The sequence below is a fragment of the Anser anser genome, assembly GCF_964211835.1.
Source record: "Anser anser genome assembly, chromosome: 25".
Classification (NCBI taxonomy): domain Eukaryota; kingdom Metazoa; phylum Chordata; class Aves; order Anseriformes; family Anatidae; genus Anser; species Anser anser.
The window spans coordinates 6,277,768-6,297,885 of record NC_139746.1 but is presented as its reverse complement, the minus strand read 5'-3'; the positions used below and the strand labels follow the sequence as shown (position 1 = coordinate 6,297,885).

Below are 20,118 nucleotides of genomic sequence, written 5' to 3'. Positions count from 1 at the left end.
CGACTGCACCTCCCGCAACGGGCACTGCGTGCCTGGCCCGTCCTTCCCCCTCCCGGCATCTCCCACTCAGTCAAGATTTGGCCCCACTGGGTACCACAGGCTGCTCTGGAGGGGGAGGCTGGCATCACCAGGCAGCTGCCAGGTCTTCGTGACCCCAAACCCACCCCTGCATGGGCACGTCACAGGATGGGGACCTCCTGGATAGGAAGCTGCCTGCCTCATGTGCTTAATGCCACCACGCCAGGCATGTGCATGGCATGTGGCGCTGGGGACAGTCAAGGTGATGCCTACTCTGGCCACACTACCAGCTGGGCTTCACTTCAGGCTACATACAAGGTACATTGGCCTCAGAAAGTGGATATTGCAAATCTTAGATCCTCCCTCGCAGCCTCCCCAGGGCTGGAAGTCAACCTTAAAAGCACACTCCGGAGAACCAAGCCTGACAGAGTTGTAGCAGCACAGCACAGCCCTGGGAGCGGGGTTTTACCAGGCAAGCAGGGAGAGCACTGAGCTGTGATTCACGTCTGCACCGTGGGAGGGCACCCAGTGCAGCTGCTGCCAGCCCTGCTCCGCGCCCAGCACCGCTGAGCACCCAGGGGTGCCCACATCCCAGGTACCGCAGCCGGGATGCTGGAGCAGCGCCAGCCTGCCTGTCCCCGGCTGTGTCGCAGCAAAGCTGGGCCAGGTCCTCTGGCTTACGGCTCAGGGGCTGGATGCCACAAGGGTGCTGGGTTCTCTCCTCACCCTACCAAATTCTGCAGCCCCACAGCCCAAGAGGAGCCCGGCCCCAGCACAGCGAGTGCCTCCTCTGCATGACAAATCCTGCTCCAAGCGGCTGCAGCTGTGGCTCACTGCACAGCTAGGGGGATACGGCACAGTGTCCCCCAGGGGTACACTGCACCTCCTTTGCTCCTCCCTGCAGGCAAGGCAGGAGCTGGACCAGGACTGAGCTAGCACTGCAAGATCCAGTGCTATTAAAAAAACATGAGATGTAGAAACAAAAAAAGTCTCTTTTCCCCACAGCCCAGCACTGGACCTGCTGGTGGAGGCATAGGACGGCCTGCAGCCCACCCTGGCTAGCGGGTAGGTGTCCGGTGATGCCCCCAAGGACGCTCGCGCCAGGAACCGCCACATCCCAGAGCAAGGCTCCCGCACAGCATCGCCAGCTCTGCTTCACAGCTGGGGACAGTGCTGCAGCAGGAGGCTCTGGGGCAGAACCTGAGGCCCAGTTACAAGCGGCAGCTTAAAAAAACAAACAAAAAAAAAAAGGCAAGTGCTCAAGCCTCCTAAAATCTTGTGCAGACCCCCCACCCCCCCCGGCTTCTCCACCTGGTTGCTCTGCTCTGCATCTTGCAGCATCTCAGCCGCTCCTACTCTTAAAGCCAGGAGCACACACGAATGTGGGAGTCTGAATTTGGGATCCACAGGTGATCCTGGCTTCAGAACCAGGACTTCAGTGCGTGGCTGGGACCCACACATCACTTTTGACAGCCATCAGCCATTCCTCCCACTGCAATAAAGCATGCCCTCGACCCAGCGCCGAATTGTGGATTGGCTCCCCAAGCAATGCTAGGATTTAAATCAGTGCTGGCTACAAGCTACCATATATGTGCAATAAAGACATCTGAGGTCTAGGTTGTTTTTTTAAAGCCTTCGTACAGACCACAGCAAGAGCGGGAAATTCCCTCCCTCGATGCTGGGGTGAAATTCGCCTCCTAGCCCCTGCTAAGCTCTGGATGCAGAAACCGCAGCTCAGAGGCGGCTGAACGCTGGCAGCTAGAGCTGGGAGAAGGTGACGGGGTTGCAGATGCAGGCAGACCGGCCACAGAGCCTTCCGTTTCTTAAACTAATATTTAGACAGGACACATTTCCCCCCCCCCACCCCACCCCCCCATGTGAACAAACTGCACCCTGAGCCGTCCTCGCCGTGTTTGCGTTTCTGCGCAGCGGGACGGTCTCCAAGTATGAAGCAAACTCCCTCAGCAGCCCCGAAGGCCGCCCCGGCACCGAGCGGGAGGTGGGTGGCTGGGGCCAGCCCCGTTTTTCGGGCTGCTCCCCCCCGGGGCGAGGGGCTGTGGCCCCCGGCCCGGTCCCACCGGGGTCCGGTGGGGGTTCCCAGGACCGGGGCTCAGCACCTCCGTGGCGCAGGGTCCTGGGGCTCGCCTGAGGTCCCCGGAGGAGCCCCTTCGGCCGTGGGCAGGATCCGTGCCAGGCTCGGAACAGGTGCTCTGTCCCCGTCGCGGGGCTTACCTGGACGCCGAGCCGGAGCGCAGCGCTCAGCGGCGGCTCCGTGCCGGGACCGGGACACGCGTGGGACCGGGGGCCGCCATGAGAAGGCTCGGCACGGCACGGCACGGCACGGCTCGGCACGCTTGGGTTCAGACCGGCACGGCTCGCTCTGGCTCGGTTCAGCTCTGGCACGGCTCGGCTCTGGCACGGCACGGCTGGAGCACAGCACGGCTCGGCTCGGCACGGCACGGGAGGAGGGGGGCCGACGGGGGGGGAAACTCGGCCACCGCCTCCTCCCCGCGGCGGGGGGCGGGTTTGGAACGGGCCGGCTCCTGCGCCCCGCCCGGGCCCGCCTCCGCCCAGTCCCGGGCTGCGCTGCGGGGCCGATCCCGGTGGCGGTGCCGCCCGCAGCCTCACGCTCCCCCCCCCCCACCTCCACCCCCCCGGGCAGGAGGCACCGGTTTCTTTTCCTCCCCCCGTTGCTCCCCCCGCATCCTCGGGGCCGCCCCGCACCGGGTGCCCGGACCGCGGGGCTCCGAGCATCCCCCCCGCCGGTACCCGCAGCCCCGGCACGGAGCAGTTCCCGATGAGTCCCGGAGCCGGCTGAGCCCCCCCCGCCCCCCGCAGCCCTCGGGATTCTTCACCTGCTGGAGGTACTGGTGGGGAGATTTCAGCGTGCCGTCCGAAGCTAATCCCCCCCGCCCCCCCGCCTTTGCAGCGCTTTCCCCCCAAAATGTTTACTAAATTGCTGCTTGCGGGTCACAAACTAACACCCTTCACGTGCAACACGTTTGGTTTTCATGTCACACCATTTTATCTAATCCCAAAGGTTCCTTTTCTTTTGCAGCTTTGCAGGAGAGAAAGAAAGAGTTCAGAGCAGCCTGGTGACAAGCCCCCCCCCACCCCCCCCAGCCTCTAATACACGCAGCACTCAGCCAGGCTTGGGGACAGTGAAAGAGCAGGGTGACAAATATCTAAGCTACGAGCTCCTGGCCCCAGCTGTAGCGATGCTCTAATATGGCAATTTGGGAGAAGTTATTTCTAATAATAAATAAATCCAGGTCAGTAATACAAAGAGCAATGTCAAGGAATTTAAATCCTACAAGAAACAACTTTTAATTTAGGGCAAATCCAGGACTCCGGCTGCTTGATGTGCTGCAGTCCCTCAGCCTGGCCAAGACCAGAGGGGCTGCAGCTGTCCCATTGTAGCCCTATTTGGGGGGAACGGAGCCCCTGGCAGCACCCACAGCTGAAGCCTGCATGCCTCAGGGTCAGGGTGGCCTTAGTGGGGATGTCTCAGAAGAGCCAGGGACACCCCATTCCCATCTCTGTCACTTTTCAGCTGTCTCCTACTGGGACAAACACTTCCCCAGCTGCATTCATCCCCATGTCCTCTCACCCCAGCGCCCGCAGGATTGGTTTAAGCATCCCTGTTCCTCCCCTGTCGCCACACAGGTAATGGCAGTCTCCTGTGTGATGACCCCACAAAGACAGTTTGGGTAAAAAAGAAAAAAAAAAAAAAAAAGCAGAAAGCACCATTGCTTCTCCTTCTCATGGGCTCGGTTAGAAAAAGAGAGTGCTTGCTGCTGTTTGCCCTGACACCATTACTCTCCAGAGTTAACAGCCAGTTGGTGGGTACCAGCAGACCCCACCTCTCTGTGCTTTTGCTGGAGCCTCTCTGCAAAATCCAGTGCACGCCACAGCACCAGATTTAGAGCCAGGCAAAGCTTTCCGATGTGGGAAACCAGCAGTGTGTACAAATAGGCATTGCCACAAAGCCACTCAGCTTAATGACTTTTTCCATCGTACAGAAATGCTTTGCTTACACGCTCCCTTCCTCCAGCCCCCCAAAAGTGTCTTTGTGTTTGTTTTCTGGCAGGTTTGGGAAGAAACGCGATCCGTGTTTTCCGTTGGCCGTTGTGCAACGCGGAGGGCACAGGCTGGGGCAGGCCGTGAGTGCCGCGGGTGCCGGGGGGGCAGGCACGTGCGCCCGCGCTCCCAGCTGGGGCACCCCTAGCACCTGGCTGCGGGCTGGGAGGGTTCCAGCTTTCCTGGAAACCATTGCATGTCGCACGGAACAAACAAACAAACAAGGACGCAGCACAGAACACTTCCATTTTCATAAGTGAGAAAGAGAAATCCTGTTTATACAGATATTTGTGGAAAAGCACTGGGAAGAAAACAAAGAGCAGAGCTAATTAACTTGCATGTGGGGTGGTAACTTGGCAGCCACAGGGCCAAGGGAGACCTGCTTGCTTTGGGGGACAGATTACAGCCAAGCTAAATGTCACCCTTTGCTCAGACACCCCCAGGTGTCCCTTCTGACTGTCACCACCCTGCAATCCCCAAAATACTCACCCAGCCCAGCTGGAAACTCCAGCAGAGCATTACCATGGGCTTGGGATGAGGGATGCCCGGCGTCTTGTGCTGCCCGGTACCACGAGTGATCCCAGGGGCGGGCAGGGTGGGCGCAGGGTGCATGCATTGAGTCCTCTTCCCAGCATGGAGGAACGCCGTGCCGACATGCGTCTTGTCTGCCTCGCCGGCACGCTCACCGAGGCTGACTGCTTCCAGCTGCCGGTTTAGTCTCATTTCACTTGTTGGGCTCAGGATCCACCTGAAATCAGTTGCTGGCCTTTCCTAGAATTAAACAAAATTTGGAGAAAAATAATAAAAAAATAAAAAATAAAGAGACGTGTTGAGGAACAGCAAGGAGAATCCTTGAAAGCCCCCAGGAGGCATGTGTAGCTGGCTCCAGCAGCATCTCCTGTGGCCGTGGCTCCTCTCTGTGCTCTCCCATCCAAGCAGAGCTTTGCCCTGATGGAAATCAGGATGTTGCATTGTGATGTGCGTGCCGGAGATGCAGAAGAGATTAAAAAAAAAAAAAAAAAAAAAAGAGCCAAATCTGGCTTTGGGAGGGGCATATGTGCCCTTCAAAAGCAAACCATGCTGGGGCAGACCCGCCCAGGCACAGATGAAGATATTTGCCAGAACTGCTCTTGGCATGAGGTGCTCTGGGAGGAAATGTCCATAGGAAATGCAGGGATCGGAGGTCTAGAGGGGAGAAACTTAGCACTCCCCTAATGGCTGGCTCATTCCTTCTCCTGTCTTCCTCCTATTTGTTTTTGCAAGTATTAATATGCTGGGACTGTTTTCTTTAGTACACGCTGGGTCCAGAGGGTTTCACTGGGGGTCTGGGATCTGGGTGACCTCCCCAGAGTGGTCTGCGGAGCCTGGCCCACGGTCACCATGGGTCCCCAGGGCGCTGGGACGAGTGGTGGTGATGGGTGCTGTTGGGCCGGTGATGCTGCCCGGCTGGCACCCCCAGCCCTGCCACACTGGCCACGCCATGCAGACCCCTGGGAGCCTTGCAGGTCTGGACATAAGTGTTGTTCTTCTCTCCGAAATGAGGAGGCTCCACCTTGACGCGGCCAGCTGCTCTGCAAGCAGCATCGCACGGCACCCTCATGGTCTGCAACCAGCAGAAGGCAACAGCTGTCCTGCCAAAACCCCAGTAGCTGCTAAACAAACAACTTAATGCAAAACAGCCTCAATGGAGCAGGAGTAAACGTGCCCAAGAAAGCGTCGAAGACATTACAGAGCCACAGCAAAAGCACATGACGTTGCAAAGGCTTTGCTGAGTGATCAGGAAACACAGCCTGGGACAATTTGCATCTTTTATTTTAACTAAAATTTTCCTAATGACGTGTGTAGTATGTTTAGTGATACGTAGTTTCCATCTACCCTGGGGAGTTTGCAAAGAGCCCAAATGTCAGGCTGGTCAGTTCTGCAGCCAGTGAGTGCCCGTCCCCACACCTTGTCCTTTGCAGGCTGTGTCTGGCAGGGCTGGCAGCAGCCCCTTCTATCTAAAGAGCCAGAAGTCCAGAGAGTAACCTAGTGGGCTCTGGCTTTAGGAGGAGGTTTGGGAGCTGCTGCTATTTGGCTTGACTGCCTCCTCTTGACCAGTCAAGCTATCCTTGATCCAGTTGGGTTTAAACTGGCCCCAAGCTCATGCCTTGCAGGATAACAGCAATCTGGGAGCAGAGCCCGGAGAGTTCCCTCTGCTCCTCGAGTGCTTCCTGGTTGCCGTTTGCACAAGGAGCCTGGAAAGGCTGCACAGTGGAGCCCAACAGGCACGCTGGCCCCGCAGAGATGCGGGGCTGGCAGGGAAAGCAGCCCATGTGCAGCCACCCAAGCAAATATGCACAACCCAGTGCCCCAAGGGCTGCATCTGCCCCATGTTGTGCACCTTCCCTGTGCAGCCCCAGGATGCTCCTGGCAGCGTGACCCCATGTGGTTGCTCATGCTGGAGGTGGGGAGGCCAGGAGCGGTGCCCTGCCAAGGCTGGAGGCTTGTATGAGCTGCTGCCACTCCAGATATGAGCAATTGGGATGCGCCCTGGCCTCGTGCGGTCTCTGGGGAGGCACATCCAGGCTCCACTTGTGTGCTCACCTCCTCCGTGTGATGCTCCCCAGCCCGGGCACACTGAGCCTGTCCAGCGCCAGGAGCTGGTGAGGAAACTGGGATGGCTCTGAGCAGCAGCATGCCGGGCTCTTGCTTCCTCCCTGCTCCACATGACAGAGCCTGATGCACGCAGTGTGCAACCCAGCGGTGTCAGCTGCAGCCCTGGCCAGAGCCCTGGTGCCAGGTACCATGCGCAATGATGTCTCAGACATCTTCCCTGTGCAGACATCTCTGCAGAACCATGAGAATCTCTGGGTTCCCACCTCAGGTTACTGTTCCCCTGGGCTCCCTCTCACAGCCTCACTTGCCCACCAGCCCTCCAGGAGATTACCAAGTTCAGGCTTGAGGGCTGGAGGGAGAGGAGATGCTGTGAACCACTGGAATGGAGTAAAAAATTGGGAACAGCCGGAAAGTACATGGTACATAATGTCACACTCAAAATCTACCATGAACAAGTGTCCGTAAACACTGAGGGGGAAAATCTAAGCAATTAAGTCATTTTCAATGTCAAATAGCTCATGGACCCCACATTTGGACATGACAGATGAACAAAAACATAGACATTAAAAATTCCTGAAAACTAACAAAGGAACAATGATTAATTTCTCTCTGTTCCAGGGCAATCACATTATATACACACAAAGGAGTCATAAAAATTCCTGGATGACGGAACAAAATCCTTACAGAGCTCCACAGATAAAATACAACCACCCTGGAAGGAGCTGGAACGGTCCTCGGAGGGAGCGTGCCTTAGGCTGGCTGTTACGTATCGTGCTGGAGAAAACACCTTCCCTGGAGAACATGCCCGTGTCCCAGCTGCGGCGAGGGGACGAGGCCCCGCGGTGGAGAGCCCCAGCAGCTGCCGGCATCGCTCCCTGGCTGCACGCAGCCTGGGGAGGGTTGAGCTGAGGACGTGGCCGTGGCAGCGCCAAGCACGTGCGGTGCAGGTGGAGGAGGGAGGGAAGCAGGTCCTGCGGCAGCAGGTGAGGAGGTCAGCACCCGGCCCTGCTGCTGCCCACTGAAACCTCCTGGAGCCCTGGATCCTGGCGCTGAGGGCTGCAAGAAAAATGAAGGGATAAAGGCAAATCACTTCAACCCAAGAGGGGGTTTCGTTCTTCAATTAAGAGGAAGATATTCCAAACCAAAACCACAAAGAAAATATCATTAAGAGAGGCCACAGTTTTGCTCAGTGACTGTTCACGGGCTTTCTGTGGGATGTTTTTCATCAGAAATGGATGTTTAGTCTGCAAAATTACTTAAGGAGGGTGCTGAGCAGTGCCAGGGGCAGAAGGGAGTTTAGGGGCTGCCTCTGCACTCCATGGCAGGCAGCGCAGGCACATACCAGGGGGACCGTCCCTCCAAGCACAGTAAACGTCCTCCCTTGGCAGCAAGCCCAGCATGGGGCCCCCCTTTGTCATCCCTTGCCTGCCCTCGCCACCACGTCCCAAGTGACCCCAGCCTCACCGGAGGCTGCAGCGCAGCTCTGTGCCCGCTCCTGGTTCACACCACGCTGCAAAGATGAGGACATCGCTCCCATGTCCTAATGGGCCCTGAAACTTTGGGATGCTCAGGATACCCATGCTCCTGTCTGGGAAAAGTAACAGAGGAAAAAAAAAAAAGAAAAAAAAAAAAGCAGGGGCTTGTGGCAAAATGTGGAACCATTCCAGAAATGGCAAAATGCATTTTTGGAGCAAGAGGATCAGGCAGGAGCCTGGGCATGCTCTCGCCCACAGTGCAGGGCCAGGGCAGCGGGGTTGCCTCCACCCCAGCAGGTCCCCGCAGCAGCCGCGTCCCCACCCTGGCCATCGCTGGCAGCAGCGGTGCCGGCGCCCTCCCTGGCCAGGAGAGGTGTGCCGGGCGAGAGCCATGGCAACTCTTACACAAAGTGTCAACAAAATCAGCAAAATAATGACTTTCTCATGAAGACTCCGGGGAGGCAGGAAGGCCTCAGGCCAGACCTGCCTGCTATAAAACAGGCTTTAAAATTTTTCAGCGGCGGCTGAAGCAGAACTGAGACGAGGGCTTGCTCCGGCTCCCTCACCTCCCAGCCAGGCATGGGATGGGCCAGCTGGCAGGGAAGGAGGCAGTGCCAGTCCCTGCCCAGCCTGGGGATGGGAGAGGGACATCTCAGATTAATCCTGGCTTTCATTTGGCATACATCTTGAAAAACAGTTTTCCTTTAAACAAATCCAGTGGTGTCAAAAATAAATAAATAAATAAATAAATAAATATTAATGGAAAAATTCAGCTAGAAGGCAGTTTTCTCAGATGCGTGTGAAACGCTCCTCCTTCGCAGGCTGTCACGGACAGCTCTGCACCTTCTGCGCGAGCAAGGCAGCTCCTCCTGCTGTGCCACTCAGCAGGGACTCAATTACACATATGAAGCCAACCCGGCCAAAACGCAGCCCAGAAGGGTTTGACACAAAGTTGGGAACCTGCCAAGAAATTCCTAATTGAAAGTAGTTACCGAAATATCTATCAGTGGGGTCTCTGCCTGTGAACCCCTGTCTGTAACGGTGAATTATGAGCATGCTCTGGTTTGAAATGAGGCAGAGTAAAACTAATCATATTTTTATGAGCCCCTTTTCCTCCCGCACGGGCTGAGCTTTGAGCACATGCTGTGCAGCAGAAGAGCGGCTGTTTTGCCTTTTTCCTTATCCATCTCCTTCGTGGAGTGACAGGTCAGATTATTGCCGGATCAAGCTGCACGCTGCCGTAAATCGTGTCCCCGGAGCCCCTTGGGCAGGCAGGCAGCACCAGGCTGGCAGGAGTGCAGCCACAGCACAGGGCTTTCTCCCACATCCACCACTTTCCTCCGGCCCCAGCCGTCCCCAGGGGCTGGAGGTCTGTGGGGCTGTGCCCAGGGCTGTGCTGCCGCGCGGTAATGAGCCGCCGAGAAGGATCCTGCCTGCTGCCTGCTGCGGCTATCTCCAAAGGGCTGTTTCACACCTCCTCATGCGCGAAGGTCACAGACCAGATGTTCTCTGTCAGCAGTCAGGTCCTAGTGCATTTTAAACTGGATTTAAGCCCTGCAGTCAAAACCACCTTCAGTTGCTCACAGGGAAGGGAAATTCATTCTTCGGGTGGCTGGGAACGCTCCCTTGCAGGGAAGGGGATGAATGCTGTTGCTGAAGGAGCGATGCTATGAGCAGTCTCTGGGACACAGAGCAGTGCTCGCCTTCCTGAGGTCTCTTCCAAAATCACAGAATCACAGAATCACAGAATCGAAGGGGTTGGAAGGGACCTCGAAAGATCATCGGGTCCAACCCCCCCTGCCAAAGCAGGCTCCTTAGAGCAGGCTGCCCAGGCAGGCGTCCAGACGTGAAACAGCTGTGGGCAGCCAGAGGTGCCCAGCTCTGGATGAGCACAGGCAGCCTGGGCACCACAGCAACACACTTCATCTTCCACCGGGCAGAGCAAGGATGCCGGCAGCTCAGCTACCAAATTGCTACACCCTGGGGAGCCCAAGCCCCTGCAACGCTGCAAGAAATCCCCCCAGGTACAGGCGGGCTCCCTGCACCCCTCAGGTCACCACGAAGCTCTGCATCCTGCAGGATGGCCCTTGGTGAGCTTCCAGAGCTGACCTCAGCTGCTTTGCAGCCACGGGCTTGGGGGCTGCCGGTCAAAAACCACCAACCAGAATTGGCTCTGCAACAGGATCGGTGCCAGTGGTGGCAGGAGAAGAAGCCCTGCAGGGAATTTGGGGAGCTCAGGCTGGTGCCTGCCTGCACGAAGAGGCCCAGCAGCTGCCTGCACACTCGCTGTGGGTCCTCAGGGCTCAGTCCTGCCCACAAGGCCACGGCCACACTCTGCTGCAGTTTTGCTGGGGGAAGAGATTTTGGCAGAGTTTTGATTTTGGCCCTGAAGGGGGGAGGGTTGGGATAACCTCAGGGCCGCCTCCTGTACAATCCCCTGCCACAGAAATGGGGAGGCCATGAATTTACAGGTGCCTGGCAGGTCTGCAAATATACCACTCAGATCAGTTGGCTGCTTTTGTCAGTGTTTATTTGATTTTTGTCTTGATATTAGGGCCCCTCACTACAAGAAGGACATCAAGGTGCTGGAGTGTGTCCAAAGAAGAGCAACAAAGGGTGAAGGGTCTGGAGAATAAGTCTTGTGAGGAGCGGCTGATGAGCTGGGGTTGTTTAGCTTGGAGAAGAGAAGGCTCAGGGGAGACCTTATTGTACTTTACAACTACCTCAAAGGAGGTTGTAGAGAGGTGGGGACTGGGCTCTTCTCCCAAGCACTGAGTGGTAAGATGAGAGGAAATGGCATCAAGTTGCATCAGGGGAGGCTTAGGTTGGATATTAGGGGAAATGTTGTTACCGGAAGGGTTGTGCAGCACTGGAACAGGCTGCCCAGGGAAGTGGTTGAGCCACCATCCCTGGAGGTCTTCAAGAAACGTGGAGATGTAGAACTCAGTAGCATGGTTTAGTGGTGGACTTGGCAGTACTAGGTTAAAGGTCGGACTGGATGATCTTAGAGGTCTTTTCCAACCTGAATGCTTCTATGACTCTCTAAAATTAAACACTAGCTCACAGCAGGGCCTTGCACTGCATGTAGACAGACTTTGCCCAAAGAGATGCAAAGCAGCCAGGGGAAGAAGGACTTTGTACACCCAGATGGAGCAGGAGAGGTTTCCAAACACCTGAGGCATTAACATGATGCTGAGCCACAACACCTTCCCAAGCCAAGCGATGGAGCCGGCTGCACACTTGCTCGGCAGCAGCGTAGAACAGGGTGGATTCGCTAAAACCACCAGAGATGCCCACTCCCCGCAGCCAAGCACCCTGCCCCAGGACACACGGACAGGCTCTGTGCCCCCCAGGGCCCAAACCCCCCATGCTGGAGCCATCACCACCACTGCGGGAACATGGTCAGCAGCCAGGGACCAGTGGCATCACCAGAACAGACAAATGTCCACAGCACCACTGGCAGAGGACACGTCGCTGCTGACTGTAGGAAGGCCTCTGGACGTGACATGTTTGAGAACACATTTCTCTGCTGACAAACAACGCACCCGGAAAGGTGACTGCACCAGTAGGAAAGCACTCTGTTTCATCTTCGTAATGCATAGCAAAAAATAAAAATACAAAAAATTGATTTCAGAGCCAGCCTTTCTCAGCCCTCTGGGCTGCTATCAAGATACGCAGCACTTATACCCCCCTTCCTCCACTGCCCACTCCACAGCCAATAAATCCTTCTCTTCATTAAACACTGCAGGTCTCAATTAATTAAATGAGCAAAACAACCACAGCCCCTTCAGCAATTAGAGAAGTGGCTGGGTAATTAGATGGAATGTTAATTTAATTTCCAGGAGGGGGAAAGGAAAAGAAAGAAATGAAAAGAAGGAAAGGAAGAACGAGTAAATTGGATTACATTTGACAAGAGGGAAATTAAAAGTCACTTAATCATAGAGCAATTAAAGAAAGATTCCTGACCTGTGTAGCTGGAAAAAAGAACCTAGAAGGACAGGACCACCAGCTTGTGTTGTGAATGATGCTCACTCAGATGCGACGCCAGCTGAAGGCCCCCATGTACGTGGATTTGTACATGGCTGCCTGTGGTAACATCCACCCTGGCTTAACCTTACCTTTCTTCTCCATTAGGGAAGCGGGAGAAGGCTGCTGGCCGGCAAACCACAGCTTCATCCTGGCCCTACCTCCAGCTAATGCTCTTATCAGCCCTCCCCAGCCCAGTAAGATCAGCCATCCCCCGCCAGGAGAAACAGAAATTCAAGGCGAGCCCGAGGCCGTGCTGCGGGGAGCGGATGCTGTTTTTCAACCACTGCGAGCATTACCCGGTAATAACCTCGCCCTGCACCACCAGTGTGCTGTGATGGGTGCCACATGCGCCTTGTCCCTTCCTGGGCACGGCCACCACGTCGCACACTGCCCCAGCGCCGCACCCGGCGAGGGGCAGGAGCTGAATGCATGGAGGCAATGGAGCTGCCCCAGCACAGCTCCTGGCAGCCTCCTGCCTTATCCCAGCCTGCGGCAACGTTCAGAGATAAAGGCAGGTTTTGTTCGGTTTAATAAGAGCTGGCGTGGCAGAGCCTCTTGCTGCCAAGGGCTGGCAGGCTGATTAATTAATCCACTTACCGCTGGCACCGGGAGGCAGCTCCTCGGCAGCACCACACGGGGACCCTGGGGAGGAGCAGCAGCAACGGGGCTGCTGAGAAAGGATGGGGACATTTCCTCCCTGCAGCGCTTTCCCTCCTGGGGCCCAATCCTGCCACCCGCACCTCTCCCTTTGGGTGCTGAGCCAGGGCTGGAGTGCAGGAGGGCAGAGCTGGGTCCCCATCCTGGCATGACTGTGTTCAGCAAGGACAGCCCATTCTGCAGTGTCCCTTCCCCATCCTTCATCAGGCTCAGCTCATAGCTCATAGCTCATCAAAGGCAAAACAAAGAGAAGTTAAATTTCGTTTAATGCAGAACATCTCCCTTCGGTAGTGACACGGAGGGCTGCAGCAAGGGAGGGAACATTCGCCCAAGTGGCTCCAGTGACCTCTTGCAAACGCAAAATCATCTAGCTGCAGAGCTGAAGGCATCAAACCCTCCAGGGCTAAACTGCCTGAGACAACAGCAAGGGCTTTGCAGAGTGTAAAACAGGGAGTTTATGCCCCAACAGTCATTTGGGAAGCAGCAGATTGCTCACTAACACTGATAGTCTGATTTTATTACAGAAACCTATGTGAAACAAAGCAGAGACCTGTGCAGCGCTCCGCACGCAGCCGGCAAGCAGCTCGCCAGGCTGCAAACGCCAGCGCTAATTCTAGTACCTACAACTCACCAGCTTTTAATTATGATGTGGCACATTCACAGGAGTCCAGCAGGAAAAATATTTTCCACCAGACAGACAGCTGAGTCTGAGTGCTTATTCCAAGGCTGGAAGCAGCAGTGGCAGTCAGTGAATGGAGGCAGAGCAGCGACTCAGAGCACCAGGAGGTGGCACGGGACAGCTGGATGGCCCCCACGCCACTGGCACGTGCCGGGCAGGCGCTGCGCTCGCGTGTGCCAAGGGAGAAGGCGGGCAGGCAGAGGCTGATGTGGCGGAGCTGGGACCCAGCCGTTGAGAGACAGGTTGGGGAAGGTGGAGCTGCAGCAGCACCCCAGCATGCCCCACCACATCCTGGGCGGCTGCACCCATGGGCGGCTCAAGGTGCTCCCCCTGTCCCCTGCCCGCTCGGCTCCCTGTAGCTCTGCCTGGTTCCACCTCCCCATCCCCACCACGCCGGGGGCCTCAAAATCCTTCTGGGTGTCTCTGGGGAGGGAACCATTGTGTGCACACTGCAGTGGCGTGGAATTTAGCATTTGCTCCCGCTGACAGTCCCGGGGCGAGGCACACAACCGCTCCTGGGGTTTTGCAGAGGTTGCATGAGCTCCACGTGCCCTTGGGATGCCACTGCCCTTCAGTGTTTATTTGCTCAGCAGTAATTATAGCAGCGTAATTATAATCAGCACTCATTTCCATAAAGAATCACTTTTCTTGGCTTCTGGGCCCCCCCCTGCTCCCCAGCCACTTGCCAAGACAAACCTTATGAACCTGACAGTGCCAGTTCGCTTTGTTTCTGCACAAAAAACAACATGATGGGGCACGAGGGTATAGGGAATTGGGTGGGTGGGGGGTGAGGGCAAAAGCCCCACTCCCACTCAGCCACTCAACTTGGCGGCCATCCCCCGGGCAAAACGCTGCTTGGGAAAGCTGGGAGCACAGCCGTGTTTACAGCCGCTGTCCTGGGGAGCTGCACGGCCGCGCTGCACCTCCTGCTCATGAATTAACAGCCAGCCAGCTCCAGCCCATCAATTCCCATGTTTGTACAGACCAGTGGGAACATTGCTGGCGTGCTTGCTCCTCGTTGCCTGCAAAAACAAGCGTGGATTTGCTGGATCAAGCATTGGGCAAGGGTCAAAACTCACCTTTTTGAGCATGTGCAGATCTTGAGGCCATCGGCTACTGACAGGTTAAAAGGTGTCCAGAGACAGAAGCTTGTCCTGAGTTCTCTTCGTTCCGTGCATCAGGCTGACTTGGCTTCTGCTCCTGAGAAACCAAAGACAAGTCTGTGAGCATGAGGCTGATTTTCAGGACTGTCCCTGCCTCAGCTTTTAAATAAAGCCCAGGGTTTTGTGTGAGCTTGGTGCAGGACTGCTGAAAACAGCTGCAAAAAAGCCTTCTCATCCACAAAACCTGCAGATGAAAATATTTACATTTTCTTCCTGTGCTTTCATGGTTTGCTTGAAATAAAAAAAGAAGCATTTTCATTTAGGAAAACAGTTTGCTTTTTTTTTTTTTGAGGAAAAAAAAAAAAACAAAGGTTGATTGACCTCTTCAAAAATTCAGTAGGTGAGGATGAAGCTGGTAGATAAAACTGCTGTTTTTCGAATCAGGTGCTTCAGTAAGCACTTGGAGAGCTGCTGTTGAAAAGCAGCTCTAAACAGGAGGATTTTCACTGCTGCCGCACATCATCCCTGTCAATCCTTGCCCTCACCTCGCCAGCTAAAACACTAATCCAAGCTTTTTGGCAGATCTACGAAAGCGGGGACTTGTTGGTGCAAGAAGCCTAAAGGGAGCAGCTCCCTGGTTCCAGGGCAAGACGAGGGAGCAGGGGCTGGGGGGTGCCGATGTCTAGCCACCACCCACTGGTGCCACAGGTGGAGCAGCAGTGTGCTGGCGGAGCAGGGGCTCCAGCAGCCTCAGCCTCTGCCTTGGCTGCCTTTCTGGACAGCTCGCGTGAGATACAGCCCCATGCGTGCCAGGGTTATGCTGGATAAAATCATCCAGGGCTTGTTCCCAGCCCCCCCTGCCGAGCCCCCCTTGCTTGCCCCGCTGCACTGCGGCCAGCTGGGCACGGGGCCTGACTGGGCAGACAGGGGGGAACTTTATTTATTTATTTATTTGTTTGTTTATTTGTTTATTTATTAACTTTTTTCCCAGGGCTTTTTTGGATTTAAATAGGATCAGGAAGGCAGGAAGAGTCTGGTCACAAGGGAGAGGATGTCCCTGCCTGTCTGCCCCTGGAGAGCACTTGTCTGGGCTTCCCGGCGCTCAGCCCCTGCTCCCTGGGATTTGTTTCCTGTCCGATGACGATAAGTCTCTCCTCACTTTTCCTCGCGCAGGGGGATCTTGCTACAGGGAGATCGCCCTGAGCCAGCCATGGAAGCTGGGGATGGTTTGCTGGGCACTTCATTTGTGTTTTAAGAGATGCTCCCAAATCACACTCAGCTCAAGTGCCTTCTCCTTCCTCTCCAGCAACACCTTGATGTAGGAGATGCTCCTGAGCCCGTGCGTTACTGAGCTGCTGGGCCCACCTCCAAAGCAGGGCCAGCACCAGTCAGGTGGCTTCGAGCCCAACAAAGGAGCTGCTGAATAGCTGGCAGAGCTCAGCCAGGGACTAATACTTTTTCACAAGCTGTTTACATTGCAGAGATGTCACAAATCATTCCCAGGCAGCTGGTGTGCAGGTGAGGCTGGCTCGGAGGGCGGCCGAGGTGCCTACAGAGACGCAGACAGCAGCCATGCAGGACGAGCGGCTCCAAGGTTTTCAATGATTTCATTGATTTCATTGATTGTGTCAGTCTCAAGGAAACGACGTTTGGGAAATAAAAGCAACAAAGCTCATCGCTGCTGCAGTTCCCAGCTACCAAGGTCAGTCAATAAGCAAAGCAGCTGGTTTGGGAAAGGGCTGGAGCAAAGCAAGGCTGGAAAGCAAGGACGCCTGCCATAAAAACCCTGGAGCTCCCAGACATGGTGGGGTTTTGATGCCCCAGGTGCCACCAGCAGCATTACAGCAGCGGGCAGCTGCTTCTCCTCTGGGACTTCGGTGCTTTCCCGCAGCTCCTCGGGCTGCAAGCCAAAACTGCGCAGGGTTAACAAATTAAAGAGATTTCATCCCGACCCGCAGCAGCCTCATCCCCAGACACATTTGACCCTGAGGTCCCCCCATGCCCATCCCAGCCTGGGGTGCCGCGAGGACGCTGCGGCAGGGCAGCTGCGCCCGCCCTGCCGTCTGCTTGCGTTCGTTAGCGCTGATTGCTCCTGCGGGCTTGGAGCCAGACTGAAACCTCGTCTCCGGAGGATACATTTTTAGACAGTTTACAGAATCTGGCTTCCTGCTTTTAAATATCTTGGGTTCTTTTGTTTCCTGTCACCTGGAAAGTAGGTGTGAGAAAAGTCCTTGTCCCCGAGTGACTCTGTGGGTGCTCTCGCAACCTCTGCAGGGAGCCAGGAGCGAAGCACCCTGTGGCACCAACATGCCGTGGAACAGGACAGGAGCGCTGTCCAAGCACAGGCAGATGGAGTGAAATAAAACAGCCAAAGGACCTCCAGGGACCAAAGGGACCAGGCCGTGCCTGTGCTGTGTCACCCTCTTGGGGCACAGAGCCACTCACACGCACAGTAGAGCCCAGCGCCACGCGAGCAATCTGCACCCTGCATTTCTCCTGGCCATCCCTCATTTTGGGGATCCCTTCAGTGACCAGGACGTGGCCACAGAGCCAGAGCAGCTGCCGAGGCGTGGGTCAGAGCCAGGTGCGCCCAGGCAGCACGGCACAAAGCAGGCTCTGTCCCGAGCATCTGCCTGGCACGAGGCACACTGGCACGGCCGCGCTGGCATGGCCACCACTGGGGAGCTGCAGGGGAGGCTCCGTGGCCTCAGGGGAGCAGTCAGAAGGCCTCTGCCAGCTCTGGGCTTCTCTTCCCACTGCTGGCTTAGGGGAGCTTTGGAGATGGCACTTGTCCCTGCACCATCCTCCTCATTCCTTTCTTCAGGGAGGCAACAAGTGTTTTTTCCGCAGGCAATTTTACATCAAGTGATGTTTGCTGGAGCAGGAAAAATGCATTTTTCTTACGCTGAAACCCTGTCAAAAGCTCTGGAAAACCATGTGTATTCTCTCTTTAGCAGCAGCTGCTGTCAGCAGCTTGGCACCCATCTGCACTCAAAGCCTGGGCTCAGAAGCCCAGCCCCAGGAGCTCACCCCTGCTCTTCCCTGGCTCAGCTCCCTGGGGGAGCCCCAGACCCCCAGCCCCCAGGGATGTTGCAACAGGGCTGTGGGGAGAGCTGAAGCTTCTCAGAGCCGCTGGAACATGAGAAGCAAAGCAGGAAGGCTCCTGAGGCTGTGGCCAGCTCAGTGGCAAGGGGATGCTGTGGTGCAGGCACCACGATAAGCCATCCCCATTCAGCCATGAGCTCTGCCCCAGCTCCTGCACCATAAGGGATGAAGCAAGGCATGAACCTAAGGAGAAGACTCTAAGCCTTGGGAGAAAAGGGATTTTGGAGCTCTGCTTGCAGCAACTCCAGCTGGAGGAGCCCAAGCACCTCTGCCTGCAGGATGCCCATGGTACGCCAGCACAGAGCGGGGTGGAGGATCCCCAAGGTGCCCCTTGCACCCCTCACGAGGACCCCTGTCACCAGCCACACCGGGGCCAGGCCTGCCCCAAGCCCTGGGCCACGGAGGCTGCATCCTGGCCTTTTGTTCTCGACAAGGGAGCGTGTGGGCAATTGGGTGCCAGCCACAAGAGCTTGTGCTGGTGCCTGCTTCCTCCCTTGGCACGCAGCAGTGCCGGGCGCCGCTGGCCAACTCCTGCTTGCGTAAACAGCCCAAGTAACGAAGATAAACGAGGCTGAGTGGCAGGGGAGGGCAGCACGGCGGCTGCCAGCCAGCCCTCCATGATTCAGGGCACGCTTAAGGGCTCCGGGGCCACACATTTGCCTGGGAACAACAGGACAACAGCATCCTGGGAGGTGCTTTATGAGTTGCCTTAGAAGGCCCAACACCCCTTTGGATTCAGTACCTGGGCTCGGTAGGCGGGAGCTTTCTCTTGTTCACTGGGTGCTCATAGCACAGGGTTGAGGCTGGGTTTCTACATGGCTCAGCCCAAGAGGGAGTGCTGTCCCTGCCTCCACGTTGCTTGTCCAGGGAGGTCGACATCCCTTCGGTCCACAGTGGCAGTCAGAGAACACTGGTCCTGGCAGTGACTCCGATGCTTCCCACTGATGCTGTCTCAGCCCTGGGGGGTCTGTGTCTGAGATGTATCTGCTAAGGGATACAAGAGGTTAACATTTAAAAAGACTGTCTTGAGCCGAGCTAATGCCATGGCAGAACAGAGCACCCATGCCAAGAAGCTTATCTGAGGCTCTTTGTGAACAAAGTGAACCCTGGAAGGTGGCGAGGCTCAGCGACGGGGAGCAGGGATGCACGCCAAGATCACTGCCTCTGGCCAGAGCAGAAATTTCCATCTTAGAGAGGAGCCACCCCGTTTCGATAACGCACACAGTTTCCAGCTGCGCTGCTCACCGTGGTGAGGACCAAGTCATGGCCCTGGCCCCCAGGAGCTGCCGGCATGACCTGGGGCAGCGTCACACGGCTCCGATGGGCTCTCATACCCAGTGCTCATGCTGCTTCCAAGAGGCAGAGCAAGGCAAAGTGTATAAATCAAGCCATTCTCACCTAAAAGTTGCTCTATGACAGGGACAGGAACTGGACACCCCAACCAAAAGACATCTGTTGGGGCAGTAGCTCCCAGGCACAGCACAGGGCAGGCATTCTCCCTCCAATGTGGCACATCCAGGGCTCTTTGCTGACTCCTCCAGCTTCTACCTTGGGACAGAAAATGGGAACATGGGAGAGCCCCGTGCCCACCTGCAGCCTCTGCAGTGACACGGTGCCTGTGCTTGCCCGCTTTGCACACTGCAGGTTGAAGCTCCCGCAGAAACCTCGCATTGTGCCGCATAGATACAATGAGCCTTTCAGCCCTCATAACCTCTGGAAATAAGCTTGAATGAGCTGTATGTCTGATGAACGGGTGGGAAAATCTAGGAGCAGCCAGAATTTCACAGAGGCCCCGACTCGAACTTTCTGCTTCCCAAATCCTCCTGAGGCAGCGCGGGTTGGGAATGGAAAGAGAGCGACTCCAGCCCAGCGCTCTTTCCATCCCAGCACCCAGCAGAGTCGATAAAAATCAGCTGTGACTGAGCGCAGCCCGCCCGTAATTGTGTGTTTATTTTTAATCGGGTGAATTGGTGGCTCAGCACTGAGCTGGGCCCTGCTGATTCCAGGAAACTTAATCCGCAGATCGGTCCTCCGCAGCTACCGTGCGGCCGCAGAGTGACCGTGGACCGGGAGCCGCAGGCAGCTGGAAGCAGCCCCGTTCAGCTGGGGCTTTGCTGCACCCCACAGCTGGAAAAGCCCCCGCAGCCCTGGGCTAAGCTCTCCAGGCCAAGGGTAAATGCAGCAGGTTATTTTGGAGGGGAGAGGAGGTGCAAGGCAGCCATGCCCGGCTTCTCCTGGTGTAAACCACCCTGTCCACCTGAGGCCAGGGGATGGGGTGAATGGCACAAGAGTCTCCTGCTGGTACCACGCTGCTCCTAGCACCCTGCCCAGATTTCCTTTAGGCTCCTAAATCAGTGCAGGAGGCTCCCAAAACATT

The 20,118-nt window shown here is 56.2% G+C and overlaps 1 protein-coding gene and 1 long non-coding RNA gene across 5 annotated transcripts in view; one reads left to right on the top strand and one right to left on the bottom strand.

Moving 5' to 3' along the window:
• Positions 1–20,118, bottom strand: part of NRTN (neurturin) — a 54,569-nt gene that overhangs the window by 15,417 nt on the left and 19,034 nt on the right. Inside the window, exons 9-12 of one of the 4 annotated variants that reach the window (XM_083810687.1) lie at positions 19,140–19,289; positions 18,484–18,728; positions 14,613–14,733; positions 4,588–4,869 (exon numbers count right to left, since the gene is read on the bottom strand). In XM_083810687.1, coding sequence (XP_083666813.1) covers positions 4,588–4,869; positions 14,613–14,624 — 294 coding nt within the window. In that variant the 5' untranslated portion in view covers positions 14,625–14,733; positions 18,484–18,728; positions 19,140–19,289. Of the gene's footprint in view, positions 1–2,250; positions 2,823–4,587; positions 4,870–14,612; positions 14,734–18,483; positions 18,729–19,139; positions 19,290–20,118 lie in introns of those variants that run through there. The other 3 variants (XM_083810688.1, XM_083810685.1, XM_083810686.1) reach the window with 3 other exon arrangements.
• LOC310886293 lies at positions 12,016–13,353 on the top strand. Its single transcript, XR_014575263.1, has 2 exons — positions 12,016–12,230; positions 12,303–13,353. It is a non-coding gene; the product is annotated as an uncharacterized lncRNA (long non-coding RNA).